The sequence below is a fragment of the Sorex araneus genome, chromosome 5 (genome assembly GCF_027595985.1).
Source record: "Sorex araneus isolate mSorAra2 chromosome 5, mSorAra2.pri, whole genome shotgun sequence".
Taxonomy (NCBI): Eukaryota; Metazoa; Chordata; class Mammalia; order Eulipotyphla; family Soricidae; genus Sorex; species Sorex araneus.
Genome location: NC_073306.1, coordinates 179604111 through 179631589, shown reverse-complemented (window position 1 = coordinate 179631589; position 27479 = coordinate 179604111). Strand labels below are relative to the sequence as shown.

At 46.0% G+C, this 27479-nt stretch overlaps 1 protein-coding gene across 1 annotated transcript; it reads left to right on the top strand.

The window, feature by feature from the left end:
- Positions 1-535: 535 nt before the first annotated feature.
- OCIAD2 (OCIA domain containing 2) lies at positions 536-23337 on the top strand. Its single transcript, XM_004607988.2, has 7 exons — positions 536-685; positions 7053-7181; positions 14289-14385; positions 17566-17619; positions 19173-19220; positions 21152-21269; positions 23114-23337. Exons 2-7 carry the CDS (start codon positions 7110-7112, stop codon positions 23193-23195), a joined length of 471 nt encoding a protein of 156 aa, XP_004608045.1. The 5' UTR covers positions 536-685; positions 7053-7109; the 3' UTR covers positions 23196-23337.
- The last annotated feature ends 4142 nt before the right edge of the window (positions 23338-27479 follow it).

The following is a 27479-nucleotide window of genomic DNA, read 5'->3' as shown; positions in this document are numbered from 1 at the left end:
AGATTCCCTGGGAGCCCCAGTTTGGGCTGGGGTGGTGGGTGTGGGAGGCGATATCAAGACAGCTGTTACCTGGAAAAGAGTCGGAGGGCAGAAGAGCGAGATAAAGGGAAAGAGAAAAAGTGAAAAGAACAGCAAAGCGGCTGCACCTTGCGACAGCCTTGGAAGCCAAGTGCACACACTCATCTCCTCGACGTCAGGATGGACAGGAGTTGGGGCCGCGGAGGCTGTGGCAGGCCCGCAGGCGGCAGAGGGAGGCTGGGGGAGCACCAAAGTGTGGGTCATCACCCTTCTCCGGGGCCAGGCCAGGGGGCACAGAGAGTGACACGATGAGGGGCTGCAGTCTGGAGGGGGTTGGGGGGCGGAGATGGCACGGGCTGGCAGGTGCGGGCGGGCAGAGAGCAGCTGGCCGGCCGGGCCGGACCCCAGCTCTGGGTCCCGCGGGGCCCAGCCGAGGTGGGGAGCCCCCCTCCGCCCGCACGCCGCAGCCCGGCGGTGCACGGCCCTGGGGTCGGGGCGGCGTCTCCCGCGCGGGGGGCCGTGGGTGTCGGGGCGCACTTGTTGCGTGACTCCGGCGGCGGGGGCGGGGAGGCCGAGGCGCGGGGCGGAGCCAGCGGAGGAGGGAGAAGCCGGAGAAGCTGCTGGAAGGCCAGGTGCCGGCCGGGCCGTGGGAGCGCGTCAGGCCCAGGTGAGCCGGGCCGCGGGGTGCTGCGCCCTGTCCTCCTCCCGGGGGCCGCGGGGACCAGGTCGCGGGCCGGCTGCGTGCTCCCCGGGGCCGCTCCGTGCAGCCTGGTGGTCCCCGCCTTCCAGCCTGGCCCGGAGTCGGGGGCGCGGCGGGGGCGGGGGTCGGGGGTGCAGGCGGGGGTGCAGGCGGCCTCTGGCTGGCTGGGGATGGCGCGGACTCCCGCGCCCGGGTCCGGGCTGCCCAGCCCAGCAGAGAGGGCCGTGACCCGCGGCGCTGCATTGCGGGCGCCCCCTCTTCCACCGAGCGACCCCCGTTGGCTGCATCTACTCCCCCCACCCCATTGCTGAAGAAGCAGCGGACTCCAGCTTGTTGGGAGGGGGCGGGGGGAAGGGCACGGGGTGGGGGGCGCTTAGCAGGTAAAGGCTCTCGAAGGCTCGTTTCCAGGCCCGCCTGCAGCTGGCTGGGCGCTGAGGACCCCTGGGGTCCCGAAGCCGGGGTCGTGGGGGTGCTGGGCACCGCGCAGCTTTGCTTCCTGACAGGGGACAGTGGCTTCTCCCTGAGAACCAGCTTCTTTAGCCTTAGATCCATCAAGACTTGGGGGAAGGAGGGTGTCCTGGGGAACGAGGGTCCCTGGGACCCCGCTGGCAGCTGCGCCTCCCAGTTCCTGCACACCCCGGGCGAGCTGGACGTGGATGGGTGGGGGGCAGGGCGCGGGGACACGGGGGGGGCGGGGGGGCGCTGTCTTTGCATCCTCAGTCTCAGCCTTCAGCCCCAAGCCTGGCCAAGGTCTCTGAAGGTGACCGCGGCGCACACGCCACTTCCCAGGGGACAACACTGAGGCCCACCACGATGCTCCTTGCCCCAAGCACGTGGTTGGCCAAACGTGGGGGCGCGCACGGTCTGATTCCAGCACTTTCCCTCCCCAGGATGATAGGCCTGTCTGAGCAGTGGCCTGGGGAGCAGTGGGGCCAGTGGGGGCCTGCAGACCTGGCTGGAGCCCAGCAGCAGTAGGGGTGGGGTGTGGCGGGGCCCCTGTCCACCTGGCCTCTGCCCCGCCAGGGCCCTTTGTCCGCCACGTGACACCAGTGACTCACCCCCTCCTTCGGGAACGCCCTCCTCCTTGTCAACTGGTCCTTCTCAGATATTTCCTGGATCTGATCCCTCCCCCTGCACGCCCCCCCACTTTCGTTTTTTGGTGAGGGAGGGGGTTTGGGCTATAACCAAAGGTGTTTAAGGCTGACTCCTGGCTCTGCACTAGGGGTTCAGTCCTGTGGTGCTGGGGTGACCCTACGAGGTGCTCAGGGAGGAACTGGGATCAGGCACATGCAAGGCAATCGCCCTACCTGCTGTACTCTCTCTCCAGCCCCTATAAGACTCCTTGAAGAAAATTTTTTTGAAGCTCCACTGGCTAGGGCACCTAGTTGCGTGCAGGAAGTCTGGGTCCCATTCCTGGCATCCTAGGATACCCTGAGCACTGCCGGAGCAACCTCCATCGCTGCCGGGTGTGACTCAAAAACAAACAGAATATTTATTCATATTCCTTGCTCTTTACCAGTTATCTCTGTGATGCAGTTCACCGAGTCATTCTCTCAAACTTATTCCTAATTCCTAATATCCTTATTCTGTATATGTCATTCCAAAATCCTTCACCGCTTGAATTTCTACTGGTGAATACCAATGTTTGCTCCCGCCACAAATCCAGTGTTTTCAAGGCCAGCTGTCATCTCTCTATCCTTCTCCCAGGCTTCATTTAGGTCTCTTCAATTTCTTGCCGAGGCTGTTAGAGAACTTTCCAGATAATCCTCTTGCCCCAGAGTTCAGTCATCCTCTAGAGATTCTCTGAAAGCTTCAAAGTCTGGTGTCTACAGTCCTGGTCAGACGAACGGCCCTTTCTCAGTCTCCTTCCTTAACACCCTGGTGTGTGCCAGGGGGCCCTCTTGCCTGGGGAGTAGCCATGGCTTTCACTCTTTCCCTAAGATTGGGTGTTGACTCATGAAAACCAAGAGGAAGGTCCCCATGTGCCACCACCACCGCAAGCAAGTATAATTGATTTATTTTTTAATTGAATCACCGCAAGATACAGTTATAAAACTTTCATGATTAATTTTTAATTATACAGTGATCAAACACCCATCCCTCCACCAATGTAAATTTTCCACCATCAGTGTCCCCAGTATCCCCCCTCATTCCACCTTTCCCCCTGCCTCTATGACAATTTCCCTCTTACTCTCTCTCTACTTTAGAGGCCATCATGTTTGGTCCTTTGTCTGCTTTCAGCACACATCTCCCATCCCGAGCGATCCCTCCAACCATCATTGACTTAGTGATCCCTTCTCTATCCCAGCTGCCTTCTCCACCGGTTCATGAAGCAGGCTGCCAACCATGGAGCAGTATTCCTGGCCTTTGTCTGTACTGTCCAGTACTGTCCATAGGTGTTAGTCTCCTATTATGTTACATTATATTCCATAAATGAGTACCGTTATTCTATGTTTGTCCCTCTCTTTCTGACTCATTTCACTTAGCATGATACTCTCCATGGCCATCCACTTATAAGCAAATTTAATGACTCATCTTTCCTAACAGCTGCATAGTACTCCATTGTGTAGATGTACCAGTTGTCCGTTAAGGTACTAGGGTTGTTTCCAGATTCTGGCCATTGTGAACAGCGCTGCAATGAACATACAGGTGCAGATATCATTTCTACTGTGCTTTTTTGCACCCCCCATATATTCCCAGAAATGGTATTGCTATATCATATGGAAGCTCAATTTCTAGCTTTTTAAGGAATGCCCATGTTGTTTTCCAGAAAGGCTGGACCAGTCATCTTCCCACCAACAATGAAGGAGAGTCCCTTTCTCCCCACATTCATGCCAGCACTAGCTGTTCTTGTTCTTTTTGATGTGTGCCAGTCTCTGTGGTGTGAGATGATATCTCAGTGTTGTTTTGATTTGCATCTCCCTAATGATTAGTGATGTAGAGCATTTTTTCATGTGCCTTTTGGCCATTTGGATTTCTTTTTTGAGGAAGCTTCTGTTCATTTCTTCTCCCCATTTTTGATGGTGTTCGAGGCTTTTTTCTTGTACAATTCTGTTAGTGTTTTGTATATCCTGGCTCTTAATCCCTTATCTGATGGTTATTGGGTAAATATTTTTTTCTATTCTGTAGGTTCTCTCTGTATTTTGGTCACTGTTTCTTTTTTTTAATTTTTAAGTTTTATTTTCATAACATTGTTCACAATAATTGATTATATTCAATATTTCAACACCAATCTCATCACCATTATACCTTCCCACCCCCATTACTTTGAAGTTTCCCACCACCACTCAAGCCTGCCCCACAGGCAGATACAAGATAATTTATTTTGTGTTGCTTGTTATGAATTATATAAGATGTTGTAAGGGTACATCTTTTGTGATTCAACAAAAAAGCAAATATATGTATATATAAATGTACATATATATGTGTATGTGTGTGTATAAATATAGATAGATAGATAGATAGATAGATAGATAGATAGATAGATAGATAGATATTGCATGTCCACAAAAGTGACCATGTGCTCCTGGGATTCTAAAAATTAAAATAATCGGGGTGCAGAGCCATCTCTGCAGCGAGCTGTTCTGCTCAGAGATTCATTTGTGAGTCTCTGGATCATGGCAGTTAATGCGCTTAAATGGCACCTGGAGGCAGCTTGTGGGTGTGACTGCCAGGACCCCGGAAGGGTGGGAGATGGGAAGGGACAGCCCAGTCCCAACCCCTTGAGTTGCAGTCACTGGTCCCGCATACCTGGGGTTTTCATCGTATTTTTTCCTCTTGTGTGGGGGACCTAGAATGACCCTGTGACAATTGGCCATGAGGGTGATTGGCTTCTGAAGGCTTGGGGCTGCCAGGGTTCATCTGGTGCAGGCAGAGAGAGAGGATGCCTGCCCCCATTTGAGGTGCCCCGGGGAAATCAGCCTGGCGCATGGTCTGAAGCCATCCCTGCAGCGAGCTGCTCGGGTCCGAGATTCATTTGTATGTGTCTGAATCATGGTCGTTTATGCGCTTAAATGGCACCACTGTTTCTTTTGAAGTGCAGCGCTTCTTAGTTTAATGTAGACCCATTTGTTTATGTTTGTTTCCACTTGCTTGGTCAGTGATGTTTCATCCTTGAACATGCTTTTGGCTCCACTGTCATGGAGGGTTCTGCCTACATTTTCTTTCAGGTACCTTATGGATTCAGGTCTGATATTGAGGTCTTTAACCCACTTTAATCTGACTTTTGTGCCTGGCATTAGAAGAGGTCTGAGTTCATTTTTTTTGCAGGTTGCTGTCCAATTTTCCAGCACCACTTGTTGGAGAGGCTTTCCTTGTTCCACTTCACATTTCTTGCTCCTTTATCAAAGATTAAGTGATCTATATTTGAGAGTCAGTGTCAAAATATTCAACTCTGTTCCATTGGTCTGCAAGTCTGTTTCTAGTCCGATATCATGCTATTTTAATTACTACTGCTCTGTAGTACAGTTTGAAGTTGGGGAAGATGATGCCACCCAGCTTCTTTTCTCCAAGGATTGCTTTAGCTATTCGTGGGGTTTATTGTTCCATATGAATTTCAGGACTGTTTTATCTATTTCTTTGGAGAATACCAATAGACATCTTTACAGGGACTGCATTAAATCTTTATAATGCTTTAGGGAGTATTGCCATTTTGACAATGTTAATCCTCCTGATCCATGAGCAGGGGATGTGTCTCCATTTCCTAGTGTCCTCTTTTATTTCTTGAAGTAGTGTTTTGTAATTTTCTTTGTATAGGTCCTTCTTAGTTAAATGGATTCTGAGGTACTTGATTTTTGAGGCACTATTGTGAACAGGATTTTTTTTTTAATATCTCTTCTCTTTCATTATTTGTATATAGGAAAGCCATGGACTTTGGGGTATTGATTTTGTAGTCTGTCACTTTATTATATAAACCTATTGTTTCTAGGAGCTTCTTTGACGAGTCTTTAGAATTTTCTTAGTATCATGTCATCCATAAATAGTGATAGCTTGACCTTTTCCTTTTCTATCTCGATGCCCTTGATATCTTTTTCTTGCCTAACTGCTATGGAAAGAATTTCCAGTATTATACTGAATAGGAACGATAGAGTGGGCACCCTTGTCTTGTCCCTGATCTTAGAGGGAAGGCTTTTTGTTTCTCCCCATTGAGAATAATACTTGCTGTGGGCTTGTGGTATATGGCTTTGACTAAACTGAGAAAAGCTCCTTCAGTTCCCATTTTGTTGAGAGTTTTTATCATGAATGGATGCTGGACCTTATCAAATGCTTTCTCTGCATCTATTGATATGATTATATGGTTTTTATCTTTTATTTTATTGATATGTTTTATTAGGCTGATTGACTTGTGAGTGTTAAACCATCCTTGTATCCCTGGGATGAAACCTACTTGGTCTTGGTGTATGATCGATCCTGATGAGTTGTTGGATTCTGTTTGCTAGGATTTTGTTGAGGATCTTTGCATCTGTATTCACCAGGGATATCGTTCTGTAATTCTTTGTGGTATCTCTCTCTGCTTTTGGTATCAGGGTGCTATTTGCTTCATAGAAACTGAGGATTGGGAGTAAGTCCTCTTTAATGATTTGGAAGAATTGGGGCTGGAGCAATAGTACAGCAGGTAGGGCGTTTGCCTTGCACACAGCCGACCCAGGTTCGATCCCCAGCATCCCATATGGTCCTCTGAGCACTGCCAAGGGTGATTCCTGAGTGCAGAGCCAGGAGTAACCCCTGTGCATTGCCAGGTGTGACCCCTCCCCCCCAAAAAAAAAGATTTGGAAGAATTTACTAGTGAATCTCTCTGGGCCAGGAAGCAAGTATATTTTAAATTCGGGGTCTATTCCTGTAGTGGGGATTTTGTCTCATCCTTGTATCCCCTCTTTTGATCCATAATAGTACATATTTGTATAGTAAATGATATTGTGATCATTTTAGACATTTTAGAGAGAAGGATCCTATTTTGTAAAGCAACTGCACATTGGGACACTTTAGTCTACTATAAATCTGATCTGGCACGATCAGTGAGTTCACTTATGCATTGGTGGGAGGGCAGTTGAAAGTGCATTTGAGGTGGTTGCAGATGAAGACTCCTGGCAAAATTCAAGTGAGTTTCTAGCTACACCTGGTAATGCCGCAGGCTTACTGCTGGCCCTGGGCTCAGGAGTCACTCCTGGCGGGACTCAGGGGACCATATGCAAGTGCTATATGTTGAATCGGAAGTCAGCCACATGCAAGGCAAGCGCCTTACCCCTTGGTACATCCTTCTGTGCCACGAGGGATGTCCATAAGGTTGACAGAAACGTTCTGGGGCACAGTGGTCACTCTCATCTGCTTTCCTTAGACTCCAGAGCTGGGAGAAAGCAGCGGACACTCAAGTGGAAGAGAAGTCGGCGTCACCATGGCTTCCGTGTCTACTCATGAAAGCCAAGAGAAAGGTCCCCATGTGCCACCACCACCACCAAGCAAGCAGGTATATTTTAAATTGGGGGTCTGCTCTCTAAAGGGGAGCATGGGACAGGGTCTTAAACCTCATCCTTGTCACCTGACTCTTCTCAGCCTGCCACTTTGTGGGACAGGTTCAGGGAAGCTGTCTGGGGTTGCCTGGAAAGGGAGAACTACATCTAATTTGCAAAGGAAAATTTAGCCTATGTCTTTTTCCTTCCTCGGCCCTGTTGAGATTGTAGCTTTACTGACTCCCACAGTGTAGTGACTTAGCAAAGAGTTGAAACTGTTTCCTTTAGCAGAGCAAAATCCCTAATTAACTAGAGCAGAATGAGACACTTTGTTTGCCTCATTTACACCTTTGCTTCCAAGGTGTTCCTGCTCAGGAGAATGGTGCCCTTAATGACTGAATTAACCCATTAGTTTGAGGAGCCAGCATGGGGTACAGCTTTGAGACCTGCTAAAAATGAATATTGCATAAATGAGGAAAAGATAAAATATTGGGATGAACTTCATGGGTCAGACTTTCAAGCCAAAAATTGTTTCTGGAAAAAGTGACGTTTAAGAAGCGAAGTTTAGGGGACCAGAGCAATAGTATAGCAGGTAAGAAACTTGCCTTTCAAGCACCCAGTGAGATCCAGGTTCGATCCCCGGCATTCCACATGGTCCCCTGAGCCCTCCAGGAGTGCAAAGCTAGGAGTAAGCCCAGAGTACTTCCAGGTGTGACCCTAAAAAATAAACAAAAAGGAGGAGGAGGAGGAGGAGGAGGAGGAGGAGGAGGAAGAGGAGGAGGAGGAGGAGGAGGAGGAGGAGGAAGAGGAGGAGGAGGAGGAGGCGGCAGCATTTAGGAGAGGCAAAGTGTTAAATTATATCAAATATCAAGTACAGGGGAGAATTTGGACACTCAAGTGAAATTGAATGCCATGAAACATTGATATGTGCACAGAAAGGAACAGTGACACTCCCCTTGGGAGATGCAGAAACTGTCATTTGACGGTGAGACTCTCAGTGGGTGTGAAAGCTCCGTTCCCTGACGCTTGACTTGGAGGGGATGCGGGGAGATATTCCTCCTCCTGTGTACACCCGTAACCACAGCTGGAAGCAAGAAAGGACATTTAAACTTGGCAGAGGGAGCAGAGCTTGCCGAGGAAGTGGAGAGGAAGCAGCTCCTCTCTGGCGTGACTCACCGGGGCCCACCAGCTCCTTGCGCTGTGTTTCAGAGGGAAGGAGGGAGACGCCACTGGTACTGCTTGTTGAGCTTTGAGACTGCAGGGAGGCACCCGGTGCTTCTTCTGCTTTGTCTTCCTCCATGCTTATGGCCTGGTGTCTGGCCCTGGGAAAGCACTCCAGGATGATGAGCGCCACCCATACTGATCGAAACTGGAAAGAGTCTAAGCAAGTCTAAGTAAAACACTCAGCGTCAACTTTAACTGCCAAAGAAGTACACCATAGCGAGAAAAACACTCCGACTCCAAGGGATGAATGGCAGGCCTGCACTTCCAGAGTAGGCACAAGTCAGGCCATGCCAGCTTGACTTTTGTAGTAAGGAGCACTTTACCAAAATGTGCTTTTGAAAAAACAGTGGTGGCTACAGAGATAGAGCAAGCGTCAAGACACATGCCTGGCATTCGACCAGCACCACTTTATTCCCAGAACCACATGTTCCCCCGAGCACTCCCGGTGTGACCACAGAAGCCCCAGATAATTCTTTTTTTTTTTTATTTTTTTTTTGGGTCACACCCAGAGATGCACAGGGGTTACTCCTGGCTCTGCACTCAGGAATCACCCCTATCAGTGCTCAGGGGACCATATAGGATGCTGGGAATCGAACCCGGGTCGGCCGTGTGCAAGGCAAACGCCCTAACTGCTGTGCTATTGCTCCAGCCCCCAAACCCCAGATAATTCTTGGTACTGTAGATTCCGAGCATCCTTGAGCTGCCAGCCTTGTTGGCTGAGAATCATAGGAAGGGGCTAAGAGCTCCGAGCACTACTTGGGAATCCTCCCTGCAGGTAATAATAATAAGCATGTGAACCACCCACTGTAAGTACAGAGTGTGGGGGTGCACATTCAGTGGCCTAGAATTCAGACCACTTCCCCGGCCTCTCCAGCAGAGGAACAAGGAGATGGGGATCACAGACTGATGGTCAAAATGACCCATTTAATGCAGAGCTGTTAGCATACTTGTAGCACATCTGAGGGGGTTCGAGGTATAGGACTGTACATAGGTGTGATGGATCATTTACTGCATTAAGGCATTTCTGCAGAGGCAATTCTCTTGGGGAGATTGACTCAGGAGACACTTTGTCTTTCAGGGACATCTATATTGCTTTTCTCTTTCCCTTTAGTTGTACATATTAAACAAGTTTACTTATTAATCCCTCTCGGAGAGCCCAGCAAGCTACCGAGAGTATCAAGCCCACGCAGCAGAGCCTGGCAAGCTACCCGTGAGTATTGGATATGCCAAAAACAGTAACAATAAGTCTCTCGATGAGAGGCGTTACTGGTGCCCGCTTGAACAAATCAATGAGCAATGGGATGACAATAACAGTGACTTATTAATATTTTCAGTTATTTGTATAAACATGGTAAGAGATATATAGATTCCAAAACTTAGTTCTTTGGGCTCCAAGGGCAATTCTATTGGGCTTTACCATAAATTCCAGACTAGGTCCTCAGGCTAGTTTAGCTCTTCCTTCCCCATGGGGGTCCTGTCTTTTAAGTCATAATGGTTTGCATCAAAACTGTGCTTTGGCTTTCAAGATTGTCTCATTTTGATGCCTTAGTAGCTTTGTCATTTGTCCTCTGTCTATCCAGGTCCTGTGGTGGGACCCCACCCCCCATTTTGGATTGTTAGGAATTACAGCAACCAAAGCCTGAGTCGAGTCATTATGACAGATGCCCGGGAGTAGATATATTTCAGTCAATCAATTCCCAAATATTAGGAGCATAGCATTAACAGTCTTTTTGTGCTTAAGCAAGGAACAGTGTTCTATAGTAAAATATGAAAAGGCTATAGAGAAATAGAAAACCAAGTAATTCACTACAAATACAAAGTCCAGAATTACAGGAAGGTTTGACTTATAAGTAACCAAGACTGACTTAGAGGATTGTGATAATGAGAGATTAAGCACAAAGGAAAGGTTAAAGATAAACTTGGGGGATTGGAGTTGCTTATAAGAGCACTGTAAGTTTCTCTGGGAGAAGGTTGGCGAAGGGGGGTGGCAGGAGGGAAACTAGGGACATTGGCATTGATGATGGTGGGTAATGTGCAGTGGTAGAGGGATAGGGATTGGAACATTTTATGACTGAAACCCAATCATGAACAATTTTGTAACTGTATATCTCATGTTGATTCAGTTAAAAAAAGAGAACTCTCACAGGGTCTGGAGTGATAGTACAGTGGGTAGGGCATTTACCTTGCACAAGGCTGACCTGGGTTCGATCCCCAGCATTCCATAAGGTCCTCCAAGCAATGCCAGGAGTAATTCCTGAGTACAGAGCCAGGAGTAACTCCTGAGCATCTCCAGGTGTGACCCCAAAAGTCAAGAAAGACAGGAAAAAAGGGAGAAAGAAACAGAGAAAGAAAGGAGAAAGGAGGGAGGGAGGGAGGGAGGAAGGAAGGAAGGAAGGAAGGAAGGAAGGAAGGAAGGAAGGAAGGAAGGAAGGAAGGAAGGAAGGAAGGAAGGAAGGAAGGAAGGAAGGAAGGAAGGAAGGAAGGAAGGAGCGCTCACAACTCAACACCAAAAAAGAATAACCCAGTGGAAAAAAATGAATAAAAGACTTGTGTTTGTCTCTGTAGAAGATGTGTAAATGGACAAAAAGTAAATGTCACGTGTCATTAGAGTTATGTAAATCACAACCAGAAGTTAATGCCATTCCACACCCCAGCATAATCATAATAAAATACAAAAACAGATGGAAAATGACAGATGTTGGTAAGAATAAAAACCCTCATATGTTATTGGTAAAAGGTCATATATTTTTTTTTTTTTTTTTTTTTTTTTTTTTTTTTTTTGCTTTTTGGGTCACACCTGGCGATGCACAGGGGTTACTCCTGGCTCTGCACTCAGGAATCACCCCTGGCCGTGCTCAGGGGACCATATGGGATGCTGGGAATCGAACCCGGGTCGGCCGCGTGCAAGGCAAACGCCCTACCCGCTGTGCTATCTCTCCAGCCCCCAAGGTCATATATTTTTGATACTATTTATGTAAAATGTCCAGGCGAAAGAGAGTCATGGTGCAGAAGCAGATTACTGGTTGGAGAGGGGCTCGAGGGAGGAGAAAATGAAGGACTCCTACTGGACATGCACTATCCTTTGGAGGTGATTTTTTAAAAGTCTGGAGCCAGTTAGTGGTGGTGGCTGTCGAACACTGTGAAAGGTTTTAATGCCATTGTATGTATCACTGTATCACTGTCATCACGTTGCTCATCAGTTTGCTTGAGCAGGCACCAGTAACGTCTCCATTGTGAGACTTGTTGTTACTGTTTTTGGCATATCGAATATGCCACGGGTAGCTTGCCAGGCTCTGCCGTGTGGGCAAGATACTCTTGGTAGCTTGCTGGGCTCTCCGAGAGGGACGGAAGAATCGAACCCAGGTTGGCCGAGTGCAAGGCAAATGCCCTACCTGTTGTGCTGTCGCTCCAGCTTACCATTGTATGTATGCTCTAAAATGGTGAATAGTTTGTGTTTTGCATCAATAAAAAAATCACTGACCCAATATTTAATAAAAGATTACATCCTAAGTCCAGTAACAAGGTTGCCTACACACCAGCAAGGGTGGCGTAGGCAAATAATATAGAAATACAGAGCATTCAATGCATTTAACACATAACACCATAATTGTCAGAGAAACACACAGAAGACTGAAATGTAGCTTTTTACCTGTGAAACTATTGGATATAGAAGATTGAATAATTCATTTTTCAGAAAACAGAAAACTTCAGTGTTACTAAATTCTTTCATTAGTCCCACTGTCTTGGAATCCAGCCTAACTAGCCCTTAGTTAGAGTTCTGGGGATCTCAAGGAACATTCAGGAGCCAGCAGTGAGAACAAACACTGGTACAGCCTCTCGGGCGAGTTATTCAGTAAGACGGTCAAATTGGGAATACACATGCCTGATTTTTCACTTCTAGGCATACAGCTGAAAAATATTCTCATAAGGGCTTGGTTTTGTGCTCAGGGGCACAAAGCTTGTGTCTTGCATGTGTGAGGCCCTGTTTTGATCCTTGGTACCACAAAAAATGGAGGGAGCAGAAATATACAATAGCAGGTAAGGTGCTCAGTACCCAGCACCCTGAGCCCTGCCAGGAGTGATCCTTGAGCACTGAGCCAGGAGTAAGCCCTGAGTACCACCTGATGTGGCCAAATAACAAACAAAGACAGAAATAAATTTTACATGAACCTACAAGGAAATACATGGTAGTGGAGGCCGGTGGCTTCCTGGAGAATGATGCTCAATTAGAAGCAGTGGACAGAAGGGAATAGCAACCAGGATAGGCCTGGAACTAGAGAACTGAGCTGATTTTTTTGTTGCGTTTTGGTTGGGTTTTGGGGCCACACCCAGCTGTGCTCAGACATCATTCCTGGCTGTACTTGGGGGATCCTATGCTGCATGGGGGGGTCAAACCCAGGTCAGCCCTGTGCGGGGCAAGAACCTTACCCACTGTACCATCTCTCCAACCTCTGAGCTGAACTTTAAAAAATAAATACATAAAACTGTACCGTTTACATTGGAAAATATGTGCATTCAAATGATGATATTTTCCTAAAATGCATACAATGCAAAAGTGCCTCATTAGACAATGATGGGGATAGGCAGATGTGGAGCGCCAGCTGCAGGAGCTAAAAGGTATGCTTTGCATGCAGCGTCCCTGGCTCAAACCTGGCACTGCATGGTTCCCTGAGCGCTACTAGGCATGACCCCACCCCCTCACCACCACCACCACCATTATGCCAGAAACTTCCCCTGAGCTCCTCGGGCTTTAAAACAAACAAAAGAATTGGGAGATGTAGGTATGGGTGAGTAAATAATATCTATCTCCAAAGCTTGTTGCATGATCATAAAAGATGGAAATTACTCCATATTGTAACAAACTGACATGTTACAAGTACTGTACAACTAGGGCCAGTAAGATGGCTCAGCGAGCTAGAGTATTTGCTTTGCATGCTGGACCCTCAGGCTTGATCTCTGGACTCTGAGGAAGGAATAACCCTGAACACTGCATGGTGTGGCCCATAAATAATTACAGAAATAAATAAATAAATAAAACTGTTGATCGCCAAGATGTCAATAATCACACCAGAAATTAAAGGCAGACTGGTTAATAGTGAGTAAAATCAGGGGGAGGGGGGGAAAGCACACTTAGATACAAACTATATGGAAAAATAGAAAAGCAACCTGCGGATGAGTGTGTAGTCCTAAAATGCATTACTAAAGTAAATCCGGATCTGTAAGGGTCTAACGTGCAACCTAGCATCTGGGAGGCTTAAGCATTGTGCCATTCGCATCTAATTAGAAGGGTGGGATGGAGGGGTGGCCGGAGGGAGACTAGGAGCATTGGTGGTGGAGAATGGGCACTGGTGGAAAGATGGGTACTCGATCATTGTATGACTGAAACATAATCATGAAAGTTTGTAAGTCTGTAACTGTATCTCATGGTGATTCATTAAATTTTTAAGGGGCTGCAGCAATAGCACAGCGGGTAGGGCATTTGCCTTGCACATGGCCGACCCGGATTTGATTCCCAGCATCCCATATGGTCCCCTGAGCACCGCCAGGAGTAATTCCTGAGTGCATGAGCCAGGAGTAATCCCTGTGCATTGCTGGGTGTGACCCAAAAAGTAAAAAATAAAATAAAATGAAATAAAATAAAATAAAGTGAAAGGGAGACCACGTGATCTAAGACTGGGGATGGGAGGGGCAGCTCACTTTGTAGGACAGAGAAGCCCGAGAGCAGAGGCACCGGGACACAAGACGACATCCCAGCGGTTCATTTTGCCCAGATGCCTGTTCCTGCTCTTCTGGAGCACGTTGCTGAAAGTGCCCCTTGCGCGGGGCGGGGCAGTAGGAGGCAAATGCCTGCTTCCCTGATGGTTCTGCTCCGCCCGGCTCACCTCTCCCTGTCCTTACAGAGCCTGCTGTTCTGCCCGAAGTCCAAACTACACATCCACAGAGCAGAGATTTTAAAGATAGTCCGCGAGTGCCAAGAGGAGAGTTTCTGGAAGCGAGGTAAGCGGCTCCTTGTCATCACTGCTGACCAAGCCCACTTTGCTGCGGGAAGAGCAGATCAGAATAGGGCTGGTGCTTTATTTCTGAGCACGGGTGCTCCGTAATTTCCCATAGAACTGAGTATCTGTATAGAGTCACATGGAGTGCTGGGGGTCAGACTCAGGACCCCGGACATGCAGGCCATGAACCCTGACCCTGGGGCTTTCTCTGCAGCCCTATCTAAAATTTCTTGCCAGTGGGCCATGGAGTGGCCAGGGAGATAGCACAGCGGGCAGGGCACTTCCCTTGCCTTCAGCCAGCCCTGTTCAAATCCCCAGCAACACACATGGACCCTGATTACAGAGCCAGAAATAATTCCTGAGAACCTAGGTGAGTGGCCGTGAACAAAACAAACAGACAAGTGGGATAGGATATAGCTTCTAGGCGCCTGTGCACGTGCCTGGCATGCAAAGGCCTTGGGTTTAATTCTCAGTACTGCAATGGTCCTCTGGGCATGGGGAGTGGGTCCTGGGCCCCCAGAGCACACTTAGGGACCTGCTCTCCCTGTATTTCCTTGAAAAGTAGCCATCTAATAAAATAGCAGAAATGATGTCCAAGTGGCTGCTGTACCCAGAGCCGAACCCACATCTCCCACCTCGATCACAGCCTGTTAAGTCTCTGGGACGGATGCAGGGTGGCGGCAGTTACAGCCTCTGTTCTTCCCTTTACTCTGAACTGCCCAGGGTAAGACAAGGATAGAGATTACCACTGTGAGCTGAAGTCTCTTCTAATTTAAAAAAACAAAAAATCATAGGGGCATAGTCCAGGGGTTAAGGAACTTGTCTTGCATATGGCTTATGCTGATTCCAGCCAGGGCACCATTTACAGTACCTCAGAGAGTACCGGGAGTGACCCCTATACACACAGCTAGAAGTAAGCCCTGAGCACCACCGGTGTGGCTTAGAATTCTCCCTCAGTAAAACTAAAAGCAAATCATTATTTGTCATGGGAAAATGTTTTAAGAGAGCCATTGGCTTTTATCCCAACATGTTGCAATATTACTAATGGAGGGACCATTTATTCCTTGAAATACATTGATTTCTCAGTTCTTCCAAATTCAGTAGAATTCCCTTGGAAACAATCGCAGATTAATATTTACTATGCACAGCTCTGCTTCTAAATCCATGCCCATTAACAAATATATTCTGTGTATCTGATTATTATATCTATGACGATTACAGACTGTTTCGTATCTTTTCAACTAATCTATAAGTAGACTATAGTACTGTCCTCCCGTTGTTCATCAATTTGCTCCAGCGGTCACCAGTAACATCTCCATTGTGAAACTTGTTACTGTTTTTGGCATATCGAATATGCCACGGGTAGTTTGCCAGGCTCTGCCATGCAGGCGGGATACACTCAGTAGCTTGCCGGGCTCTCTGAGAGGGATGGAGGAATCAAACCTGGGTCAGCCACGTGCAAGGCAAATGCCCTACCCGCTGTGCTATAGCTCCAGCCCAACCTATAAGTAAGTGATTTAATGCCCTCAGAAGTCACCCTTTCAGGATGAACATCTGCTAGCGAAGAGTGGAAAAACTGGTTATTATTTGATTTGTCCTGGTTGCTAGGTTAAGCTCTATGTTTATCACTGCTCTCTGTTTTAGAGAACATCTTTAGTCCATGCTGACAGAGCTAGAAACTGCCTTTGCCTGTTCTGACAAATCACAGCGCTCACTCATATGCTAAGTAGAAAGAAAGCAAGCAGAGGGGAAAAGAGAAATAAAGAAAGGGATTAGACATGTCACAGCAGAAACAAGACTGAAGCCCAGTCAATAGCACTATGATTTGTGGTACTGGGGATGTTGGGACAGTGATGGAGGTACCCTGGTATTCTGTGACAGGAACAATGGGCAGTACTGCAAGTACAAAAAAAAAAAAAAAGGTGGAGACTCTGGGACACCTCAGTGGTGATGAAGGTGCAGTATCTTTGTACTTTAAATGCCATAAAGGTTAACACTGATCTAACCATATTACCTAAACTATAATAAAAATTTTAAATTTTTAAGTCACACAAACCAGGCTGGGGATGTGAACTAACTTAGCAGATGCACATGTGTGAGGTCTGATTTCAACTCTGACATGGCAATAAATTAAAGCATTGCCAAAATATAAAACGTAACTTCTAAAACAAGGTAAATGAATTTTTAAGAATACATAGCTAGGGGCTGGAGTGATAGCACAGCGGGTAAGCGCGTTTGCCTTGCATGTGGCTGACCCAGGTTCAATTCCCAGCATCCCATACGGTCCCTGGAGCACCACCAGGAGTAATTCCTGAGTACAGAGCCAGGAGTAACCCCTTTGCATTGCCGGGTGTGACGCAAAAAAAAAAAAAAAAAGAAAAGAAAACACAGCTAAATATTACCTATATCTAACATGGATATAGTAATCTTATAGTAATCTGAAAATAGGTTAGACAGGTTCAAATTGTGGAGCCAAACAGAATAGACAAAGCATGGGGTTATCCAAGATAAGTCATGTAGGAGTTTATTGTATTCTTTGTTTGGGGCTGCACTCAGAGGTACTCAGGGCTTCCTCCTAGGTCTACACTCAGGACTCACTCCTGACAGGGCTCAAAGGACCATATGAGGTGCTGGGTATCAAACCTGGGTTAGCTGTGTCTGAGGCAAACACTCTGTTCACTGTACTATCTATCCAGCCCGATATATATATATTTTTAAACTTCTTTACAGATTGAACATTTCAACCTGTAGCAGCCCACAATTAGACACAGGTTTCACTCTGTGGTTTCCATTATCCAAGGCCAATGGCAGCTAAAAAATGTGACACAGACAACCATACACTTCGAGAGGAAGAGAAGGAGAGAGAGAGCTGACGTTCACAGCCTTTACACACACACTCAGAAGATCCGTGGGGGGTTCAGAACAGAGTCCACAGCGAGCATTTAGTGAACTGCCAGAGACTCCCCAGGGGGTCCAGGCTTTATCAGATTAACTTGCGCATCTAGCTCATGGGTGCCCGAGGCAGACCCAACACCATTTCCCTCCTACACTTAATCAGCTTTTGTTGAACAGGGGGATAAAAACTCGTAGGCAAAGCAGATGAAAACTTATTCTTCCTAACTTCCAGGTGAGTTGCCAAATTTCAAAACAATCACCATTAAAGGGAATTTCTGTTTTCCAGCTCTGCCTCTTTCTCTTGTGAGCATGCTTGTCACCCAAGGATTAGTCCACCAAGGTAAGAGTCGGCCTTTGCTAACAGCATGAGACAGTCTGGTTCTCGGTTCCTAGAGTCTATTTGGCTTCTAGAGACCACCCACCCTCCACTCCTCCCAGTCCATGAAGCAGCAGCTTTGAGACCAGTTTTTCTCCTGCTGCTCCCTTTGTCTCTGGCTCTGTCCTGCATCAATGGTTACTGCAACTACATTGAACTCAGGTACCCCAGAACCACCTCCTAAAAGTCTTCTGAATCGCAGCCTTTCTCTCTCTCACTCTGCCTTAACCTTCCTAACACATCACACATTCAGTTTCCAATAACTCAGTGCAGACATCTCTATGAGGTCCTTATTCTGCCTATCACAGATGGTAACGTTCTCATTTAAAAACTGTGATGGGTGACATATTGTGTAACTACATTGAGATATTTAAATTGATGAGGAGGTGATGACCAGCTGCTTCGGATTCAGTTGTTCGCTCCATCTTGGCCTTGATGTCTTTGAATCAGTCTTGAAATGTCTGTCTCATGTTTATATATATATATGTGTGTGTGTGTGTGTGTGTGTGTGTGTGTGTGTGTGTGTGTGTGTGAGAGATGAACAACAGGATGACAGTGATGATGATATATATGAGTCAGTCCTTGCCACTTGCCAAAAATAGTTGACAAGGAAATCAACCAAGGATTGAGTGATGGATCTTTTGAGATCATCTCTTTGGTTGAGAATCTGTGTATAACTCATAAGAAAATGGGAAACCATGCTGTTTGCTGCCACGGGGAAGGACCTGGAACAGAGAGAGTCAGAGGGAGAAGCAGCTCCTGAAGCATCTCCCCTAGGTCATATAAAGAAACAGTGAGGGAGTAATAAATGACTATTGATGCGTAGACTCTGACAGTCTGCCTTTAGAATTGAGTCTGCCAGTTGGGTCAGGGTGGGAGGGGACATTAGGGGAGGGAGGCCGACACTCTAATGGTGAGTGTGGTATAACAGCATGTATGCACAAAACATATTAACAGCATTGTAAATCATGGCAGCTCAACAATCACAGAAAAGCTTTCTCTAAGGGAAAACAATAATGAATTTGAATGCTTGAGAATTGTTTTCTTATGGAGGAAAGTATACAAATAAAGGAATGTGCTGTCTTCTTGGGGGAAAAATCTGTAAATTGATATATAATATATAAGCACACAAGGCTCAACCTTTAACAACATGTTAGTGATCTCTTATAGAAGGGCTTAATGGCCCCTGGGTGAAATACAACAATCTTCACACTCTTTCCTCTAAGGAAATTTTTGTAGCATTTTCAGTGGTTTTTCATAACAAACAATACAAAATAAATTATTTTGGTTCTGCTTTAGGGCAGGGGCTGGGGCTCGGAGTGGAAACAGGCGAAATATGGTGGTGGGCAGGTGTAGTGGTGGTGGGATTGGTGCTCTAATATTAAATGTAATCAAATAGTGTGCACTACTTTATAAAAATAAATAAATAAAAATTTAAAATCTGTAAATCTTAGAAATTAAAGTTTTCTTTCGCTTAATTATGAAATGAATCGATGTATTTCTCTATGACTCCTTAGGTTACTTAGCAGCTAATCCAAGATTTGGATCATTGCCGAAAGTTGCACGTAAGTCACAACAGTAGCAAAAAAAAAAGAAAAGCATTTTCTTAGCTTGCTCATGGCTTACTCTTGGCTTTGTGCTCACTGTGGGATCCCTCTTTATGATGCTTAGGCATTGAACCCAGGTCAGCTAGTGCTAGGAAAATGCCTCACCATTGCTCATCTCTCCAGCCCTAAGTTGTCTTTTTGAAAAAGGTGTTCCTAGCTATTGGAGAGATGACCAATTTAACCAGATTGCCTGCTTTGGGTCTCTGAAAAAAGACTTTGTTGTTTTTTAATTAATTAATTTAAATGGAATCACTGTGAGATAGACCCTTACAAGGCTGTTCATAATTAGGCTATAGTCATACAATGTTCTAACACCCATTCCTCCACTGTGTACATTTCCCAGCACCCTCCCATAACCCCCCACTCTCCACCCCCCAGATTGCCCCTATGGCAGGCATTTTTCTTCTCTCTCTCTCTCTCTCTCTCTCTCTCTCTCTCTCTCTCTCTCTCTCTCTCTCTCTCTCTCTCTCTCTCTGGCATTGTGGTTTGCAGTACAGATACTAAAAGGTTATCAGGACTATCCCTTTACCTACTTTTAACATTCAGTTCTTGTCCAACATGATCATTCCCTATTATTGTCATACTGGTCTCTTCTCTATCTTACCTACCCTCTGCCCACACACAGATATATATATATAGAGAGAGAGAGAGAGATCAATAAATAGATAGATATAGATATATAGATATATATCACAAATGAGTGCAGTCATTCTATATCTGTCCCTTTCTTTCTGACTCATTTCACTCAGTATGATACTCTTCATGTCCATCCATGTATAAGTAAATTTCATGACTTCATTTTTCCTGACAGCTGCGTAGTATTCCTTGTGTAGATATGCCATAGTCTTTATCCCATGTAAGACTTTATTTTTTTCCCACTTGGCTCCTCTGTGCTCCCTGTTCTAAGACTGGGCTGTGCAGACTGACTTTAGACTCCCCTGAGCAGGGACTGAGAAAGACTGATGGGAAATAAGCAGAGACCAGTGCCATGGTCTCTGCACGGCAGCTGCACTGCAGACTTGTGTTTCCTTCCTTTGGCTCAGCCTCTTCAAAACTATTTTCTATAGTGGACAGAAGGAGGGAAATGTCTGAAGTCAGGGACTTTCAGATAATAAACTGACCACAAACTTGGGGTCTCTTCTCATTTCACTCGTTCGACACATAAGGAGGATGCGTTCCAGCATCCTGTCTCACAGCTTGGATGCTGGGGAGAGTGTCTCTTCCTGCTGGGAAGAGGAGCCGCAGTCTCACCAAGCAGTCAGGGCTCAGGGGGGTTTCTGCCCAGGCATTTGGAGCATCACCTCTAGGCTCACCCCAGACCTCACCTGCCCAAACCTCGGACCCGTGTTGGCCAGCCGGGCCTCCCTCTGAGATGGTACCCATGCTGTTTCCATTCCAACCCTCCTCCCTCCCCTTCCAAACGGAGGCACTGGGAATTCTCTAGGTCTCCATTATGCTCTTTAATGGAAAACATCATTCTCAGAGCTTCGTGTTTATCGATTCTTTATTGTCTATTGGTGGTTTATTGGTTTATAGTTTTACTTTAAATTTTAAAGTACAATGCTTTTATTCAAAGAAATGTACTTAGAAAAAATGTGAGGGGGCAGAGAGAGAGAGGGAGGAAGGTGGGAGAAAGAGGGAGAGAGGGAGGCAAGAAGGGAGAGAGAGAGAGATATTTATGTTGAAGAAAGAACACAGGCTTCTCCGGATGGGAAATGGCTCAGAGTACACATCTCAGGTGCAGATGTGGGTCCTTCCCCAGGTGCAGAATGAGCCATTATAGGACTTTTGATAGAAAAATGCCATTGTTAAGTGATACTAGAAGATAATAGAGGTGAGCTGAATATTTTAATGACCTTTAGCTTTTTCAACCCAACCTACTTTGACAGTTGCTGGTATCCTGGGGTTTGGCCTGGGAAAAGCATCTTACATCCGAGTGTGCCAGAAGAAATTCCATTTGTTTGAAGATCAGCTTCGTGGAGCTGGTTTTGGTCCCCAGCATAACAGGTTTGTAATCCATTGGGGGGGAAGGTGTATGGAAGATACTTTAAAAAAATTAAATGAAAGACGGCTTGCTCTTTAAGCCTGTGTTCTCCCTTGAACATGTGTCTCACATGCTCGTCCGAATGTTTCGTTGCTTACCTATTTCCACTCTGCTGGAGCCTGTGGTCTCTCTTGAACAAACACACTTTGCCCTCTCTCTCCCCTCACATCTTTTTTTTTTTTTTTTTTTTGCTTTTTGGGTCACACCTGGCGATGCACAGGGGTTACTCCTGGCTCTGCACTCAGGAATTACCCCTGGCCGTGCTCAGGGCACCATATGGGATGCTGGGATTTGAACCCGGGTCGGCCGCGTGTAAGGCAAACGCCCTACCCGCTGTGCTATCTCTCCAGCCCCTCCCCTCACATCTTTTAAAATAAGTTTCATTATAAACTTTCTTGCTTAAATAATAATATAAATGAAATATTATTACCCACAGAAAATTTTAAAACGTTTTTAAAAACTATGTTGAAACCCTAACTCGCATGTCGACTGTTTAACATCAGTAATAATCCTGTGTTATTGAACTGAGTTTCCTGTTTTGTTTGCCCAGCAGATATTTATTTAGTGAGGATGTGTCCAAGGCACTGTGCCAGTCCCTGAAAACGCTATGAGCAGATGTGGCTCTGTCATCACAGGCTCTCACAGAATCTAAGCAGGGATCTTTGAGAGGGGGGGATCAACCCAAGCATTGCTGAGGGGTCCTGGGGGCCAATCCTAGCAAGACTCAGACTGGCTGTACGGGCTGCTCCACTGCCCAGATCCAGAGACACGCCCAGTGATGGTGGGTGGGCGCTGTGGTGCTGGGGGTCTAACTGGGACCCTCACGCACACCAGGGGAGCACTTCCCGCTGAGCTCTCTCTCCAGCCCCTTAGTCAGAGCTCTTCTCTGAAGCACTTCTCAGAGTCTTTTCTGTTCCGCTCTGGGGATTGTGTGGAGGAACAGTGGGAATTTCTGTCACCCTGGCATCTGCCATAGAGAACCTGAGCTGAGCGCCAGCACTGCCCTTCGCTACACTGTCTCCATTTATTTTTTGGGTCACACCTGGCAATGCACAGGAGTCATTCCTGGCTCATGCACTCAGGAATTATCCCTGGCGGTGCTCAAGGAACCATATGGGATGCTGGGATTCGAACCCGGGTCCGCCGAGTGCAAGGCAAACGCCCTACCCGCTGTGCTATCACTCCAGCCCCTAAACTGTCTCCATTTACACTGACCTCTCAAACCCTTGTTTTTTGGCGTTCTCATCTACATGAAATAGTGATCAGAATTGTTGTATGGGCTGTTGAAAGGAATAGAAATGATTGAGGGCAGTTATGTATTATTTCTCCTATGGACCAGGGCAAGGACTGGGGCACATTTCTCTTAAGACCCCTCCTGCTCCCCGTGGGTTCTATCTGGGAAGCAGCATGATGTGACAAAAGCGACAGTGGACCCAAAGATCACGAATTACCTTTTTTAAAAAAAGATGATATTCTAGGGGTCTCAAATCAAGAAACAGCTGAGGCTTGGAGCAATAGCACAGCGGGTAGGGCATTTGCCTTGCACTTGGCCGACCCGGGTTCGATTCCCAACATTTCATATGGTCCCCTGAGCACCACCAGGGGTGATTCCTGAGTGCAGAGCCAGGAGTAACCCCTGTGCATCGCCGGGTGTGAACCGAAAAGAAAAAAAAAAAGAAACAGCTTCTGTTATTTCTGAATAACTTAGACTGGTGGACTTTAGCCTAGCAAGAGTTTCTGAATAATGTAGTTGAGACTAGAAGTTCCAGTGTCAAAATTCAAACCACTGTTTTTGCTTCTATTCTAGGCACTGCCTACTTACCTGTGAAGAATGCAAAATTAAACGAGCATTAAGTGAGAATGGCAGTTCACAGCCGTCGGCTTCCTAAACTCCCATCTAAGGCTCTTGAAGTTTCTCCGACCTCTGAATTTGTATGCAATTAAATCTCAAGTGTACTTTAAAATGTAGTGTAGTGGAGCATAAACATTGCCATCCTCCTACCTTGCTGAAATACTTTCTATGGAGCACTTCCTTTGGAGTACTGAAATTCTTTCTGGGTATCACAATAGTTCCCCTTATCCACAGTTTTACCTTCAATGCTTTCATTTGTCCTCTGTGAGCCACCATCCAAAGCTGTAGCACTGTAGCTCTGTAGCTCGGTCATCCCCATTGTTCATTGATTTGCTCGAGTGGGCACCAGTAACGTCTCCATTGTGAGTCTTGTTGTTACTGTTTTTGGCATATCGAATACACCACGGGTAGCTTGCCAGGCTCTGCCGTGCGGGCGAGATACTCTCTGTAGCTTTGCAGACTCTCCGAGAGGGATGAAGGAATCGAACCCGGTTCGGCCACATGCAAGGCAAATGCCCTACCCGCTGTGCTATCGCTCCAGTCCCATCCAAAGCTATTATTTATAATATGCTTTGAAGAAAAAACACATTCACATTGGTTTTATTGCAATGTATTGCTACAACGGTATCATTTGAGTATTTGTGCTTGTTAATCCCAGCGTGTCTAATTTACAGATTCCACCTTCTCATGAGTTTGTCTGGAAAAATGCAGTCTGTGTGGAGCTGAGTACTCTGCCATGTCAGACAGCCCCTGGGAGTGTTGGAGCAAATCCCCATAGCCGAGGGTTGGTCCCTAGTCATGCTTTCCTGCTATTTAAAAACACGCTTGGAGCATCAGGAACCAGCAGGAAATGCCGTTTTTACACTCACACACTCACACTACAGAAAAGAACCCAGAGCCTTCTTGGCTGGACCCATCCACTCATTCACTGGCTTTGACCCAGGGCTTGAAGTTCTCTGATGGAGGACAGGGGTGAGTGTTGATGATGGTGAGGAGTCATTCCCAGGAACAGCCAGCGTGTGTGAAGAGTAAAGAAGATAGTGTCTGACCGGGTAGGGACTGTGCTTTCTGAAAGGTCAGGGCCCCAGATTTCAGGTTCACGGGAAGTATTTCACTTGAGTCACGAAATCCATTGTCCTCTTGGTAAGCTAGAAGACATTAGGCCTCATCCAGGTAGTAGAATTTGGAAAAATTCATTGATGGTAGGTTACCTGCTGAGCTAATAAGGCATCAGCTCAAGACATAGGCTCTCGGTGTGGGAAGTGATTCAGTGTTAGAACACATGCTTTTCACTCGTAAGGCCTTAGATTGTGCCCTAGCAATTTTCTCCCCACACATGCCACCCTTCCTTTCAAAAAAAAAAATAGTGCATTCTTTTATGTACTATTAGTGCCTGAAAGAATAAATACAACTTCCCAAACTCCTTTTCCCAAAAAACAGTTTATGGGAGGAATCACAGGAAGATTCAACTCCAAGAATGATAAATTCATGGGGTTTTAGGAAGCTCCCAACCTACGTGTGTTTGATTCTATTCTCCTGTCACTTTTTTTGTGCATGAGAAATAAAGCCCCCAGAAGCCTCTCCTCTGGGGGCCTTTTGTTGGATGACAGATTATCTGCAATTTATGTAAAACCTTCTTCTGCATCTTTGCATTCTCTCAGGAAAATGGTTTATATATGTCACTATTTATATATAGGTGAAGTGTGTAGATACACATGTATTTTACTTAATATATCTTAAAATTGTATCATGGAGGTAGAAAAGGGAAATCCCTTCAAAAATTAATCTTTGGTATGAAATATTTCAAACTTCAAAAACATTTGGAGGTTTTGATTTTTATAGGAACAATGTTTAAAATGAAGAAACTTGGCTTATCTCTTTATATTACATATCCCATTTTTTCCCCCAGTGGAAAAAGTTCTATTTCTACAAGCCAGTACACAGAATTAGTATCCTAACTTCTTGAATGCCGTCTAAGTCTTGCTATAACAGCTAGCAATTGGGGAGGCTTTATTTCAGCGGTTGGCAAAAATCCAGAATTTTTTTCCTGCATCCCAGAAAATGATTTGCCAGGAATCGGAACATTTTCACATTGCTACATACAGCAAGTAAATGTTAAAGTCAGGCTTAGCCTACTGGAAACCAAACTATTATTGTTGTCTTAAGAGTGTTTTAACAATGAAACTGTTGTTGAGAAGGAAGTGTTTTTACAACTGACATTTTTATGCTTCTTCTGAATTGGGTTTATGTTATGGTTTGGGATTTCTACTTTTCCTATGTAGATGAATTTTTCACTGAAGGAGCTCATCAAAGTGATCTCTGTAGGAAAGAACATTGATAAGAAGAAACTAGAAAATCATCTAAGAGATCTGAACTATTTTTCTCTCTTACCTAGTGAGTATATTAGGAAGCAAATGGCTAGGAAAGAATGTGCTTCTTGTAAGAGACTGTATTAAGAGTGGCATTTGTCTTTTAGCATTTAGTCTTTTAGCCAACACTCGCTTGTCCCAAACTGATCATAAGCTAATGAAAGCATGACGAATAATGACACGATTACATATCTTGATTACATATGCTTTTAGCATTCTCAGATATTCTCCTCTCTTGCTGCCCAAATAAGTGATTTATCTATATCCTGTTACCATTATTAAAATAATAAACTTTATCTTGAATGACTAATGAAAATGTTACTTAAGTAATTTGGGGGAGGTGGTATTCAAATAATGTATCCTATAAATCCACAGAAAATAGTTTTTACTGTGAGATTTTACCCCCAGATCTCACATGGAGAGTTTGTTATTTTGTAGGCAGGTAGAGCTGGAGATTTCAGCAGTTGAACCACAAACTGCAAAGGAGTCAGCAGCAGTGGCCCTGGATGAACCTGCAGGAGCGTATCAAGCATTTTTTCACTCATATACACACACGCAGGCGTGTGGGGCCAGAGATAGTCCAGCAGGTAAGGCATTTGCCTTGCGCGAGGCTGACCCAGGTTCGATCCCCAGCATCCCATATGATCCCCCCCACACTGCCAGGAGTAATTCCTAAATGTGTAGAGCCAGTAGTGACCCCTGAGCATTGCTAGGTGTGGCTCCAAAACAACAACAAAATTCTTAGTCTTCTTTCATTGAATAAGGTCGGCACCAGAGATAGTACAGGGACTAAGGCACTCGCCTTGCATGCGGCCAACCTCAGTTCAATTCCTAGAGCAGGTGGGGTCCCCCACAAGCACCATCGGGAGTGATCCCTGAGCACAGGGCCTGGAGTAAACATAGTCCACATAGTCAGGTATGGCTTGGGGCCAACTGAACAAGCAACATTTAATAACTTTTACAGCTATTAGCAGTTCTTCTTAAACTCCCAAGGACCCAGTTGTTCCCCATTGGTATGGGATTTCGATCCTGTCCTCTCCTTCTCTCAGAGTCTCTTTTGATTTTGTGGTGACCTCAAGGCTCCAGTAATGGACTGACCAGGAGGAGGGAGCGGTCACTGGACCTCATGGAGTGAGTGTGGTTCTGCAGCCTGGCCTGTGCTCACGCCTCAGCCCCATTCTTCAGGCTGACACTGGGGGAAGTCTTTATCTGCTTGGGATCTGTTTCCTTGGTCAAGTGTAAACAATTGTAGACTGACCTGACACAAAGGCAGAATCTCTCAGATGAGTCCTTTCAGTCCTCAGCCCCAGGCGGAAGCAATCAACTTTGAGACAATCTGCAGTAACAGAACTCCAACTATTTCACGTTTCTGTAGAAATGCATTATAAGTAGAATTTAATCCGACTACAATTTCATTTTCTAGTCACTTGAATCTGAAACAAACTCTAGGTCTGAAATGAAGAAAACAGAAGCACAATTCTACATTCTCCAACATTTTGTGCGTCTGGTTTGTGATCACTGGTTGGGTGAGGCTCTGTGCTTGCCTGTGCGACTTTCCAGAACACTGCGTGCACAGGGCAATTAAACTTAGCTGGACGACTGGCTCTAGTGTGAGTGTTCCAGCGTGTCAAGAGCCCCTTTGCCTTTTAATTCTAGCCTGTGAAGTTAGGTAGCATCATTTCTTCCAAAGTCTGCCAATCACAAGGCAAGATGTAGGGCTGGAGAGTACAATGGGTAGGGGTTTGCTTTGCACTCAGATGACCTGGGCTCCATCCCCGGAGCCTTAGAGGGTCCCCTGAACACCACCAAGAGTGATCCCAGAGCACAGAGCCTGGAGCTCTCCGGGCATTGCCAGTTGTGACCCCAACACAAAACACCAAGAAAACAAACAAAAGGAATGTAGATTGCCCACCTAGTATCTTCAGGCTGAAATAGACCTATTTTAGCCCATT

Excerpts from the sequence above, each read along its gene's own strand:
- OCIAD2 (XM_004607988.2), top strand. The coding sequence starts at position 7,110 with ATGGCTTCCGTGTCTACTCATGAAAGCCAAGAGAAAGGTCCCCATGTG. Across the intron at positions 19,221-21,151 it reads ATCATTGCCGAAAGTTGCAC|TTGCTGGTATCCTGGGGTTT; the intron begins GTAAGTCACAAC and ends CTACTTTGACAG. Across the intron at positions 21,270-23,113 it reads TTTGGTCCCCAGCATAACAG|GCACTGCCTACTTACCTGTG; the intron begins GTTTGTAATCCA and ends CTTCTATTCTAG.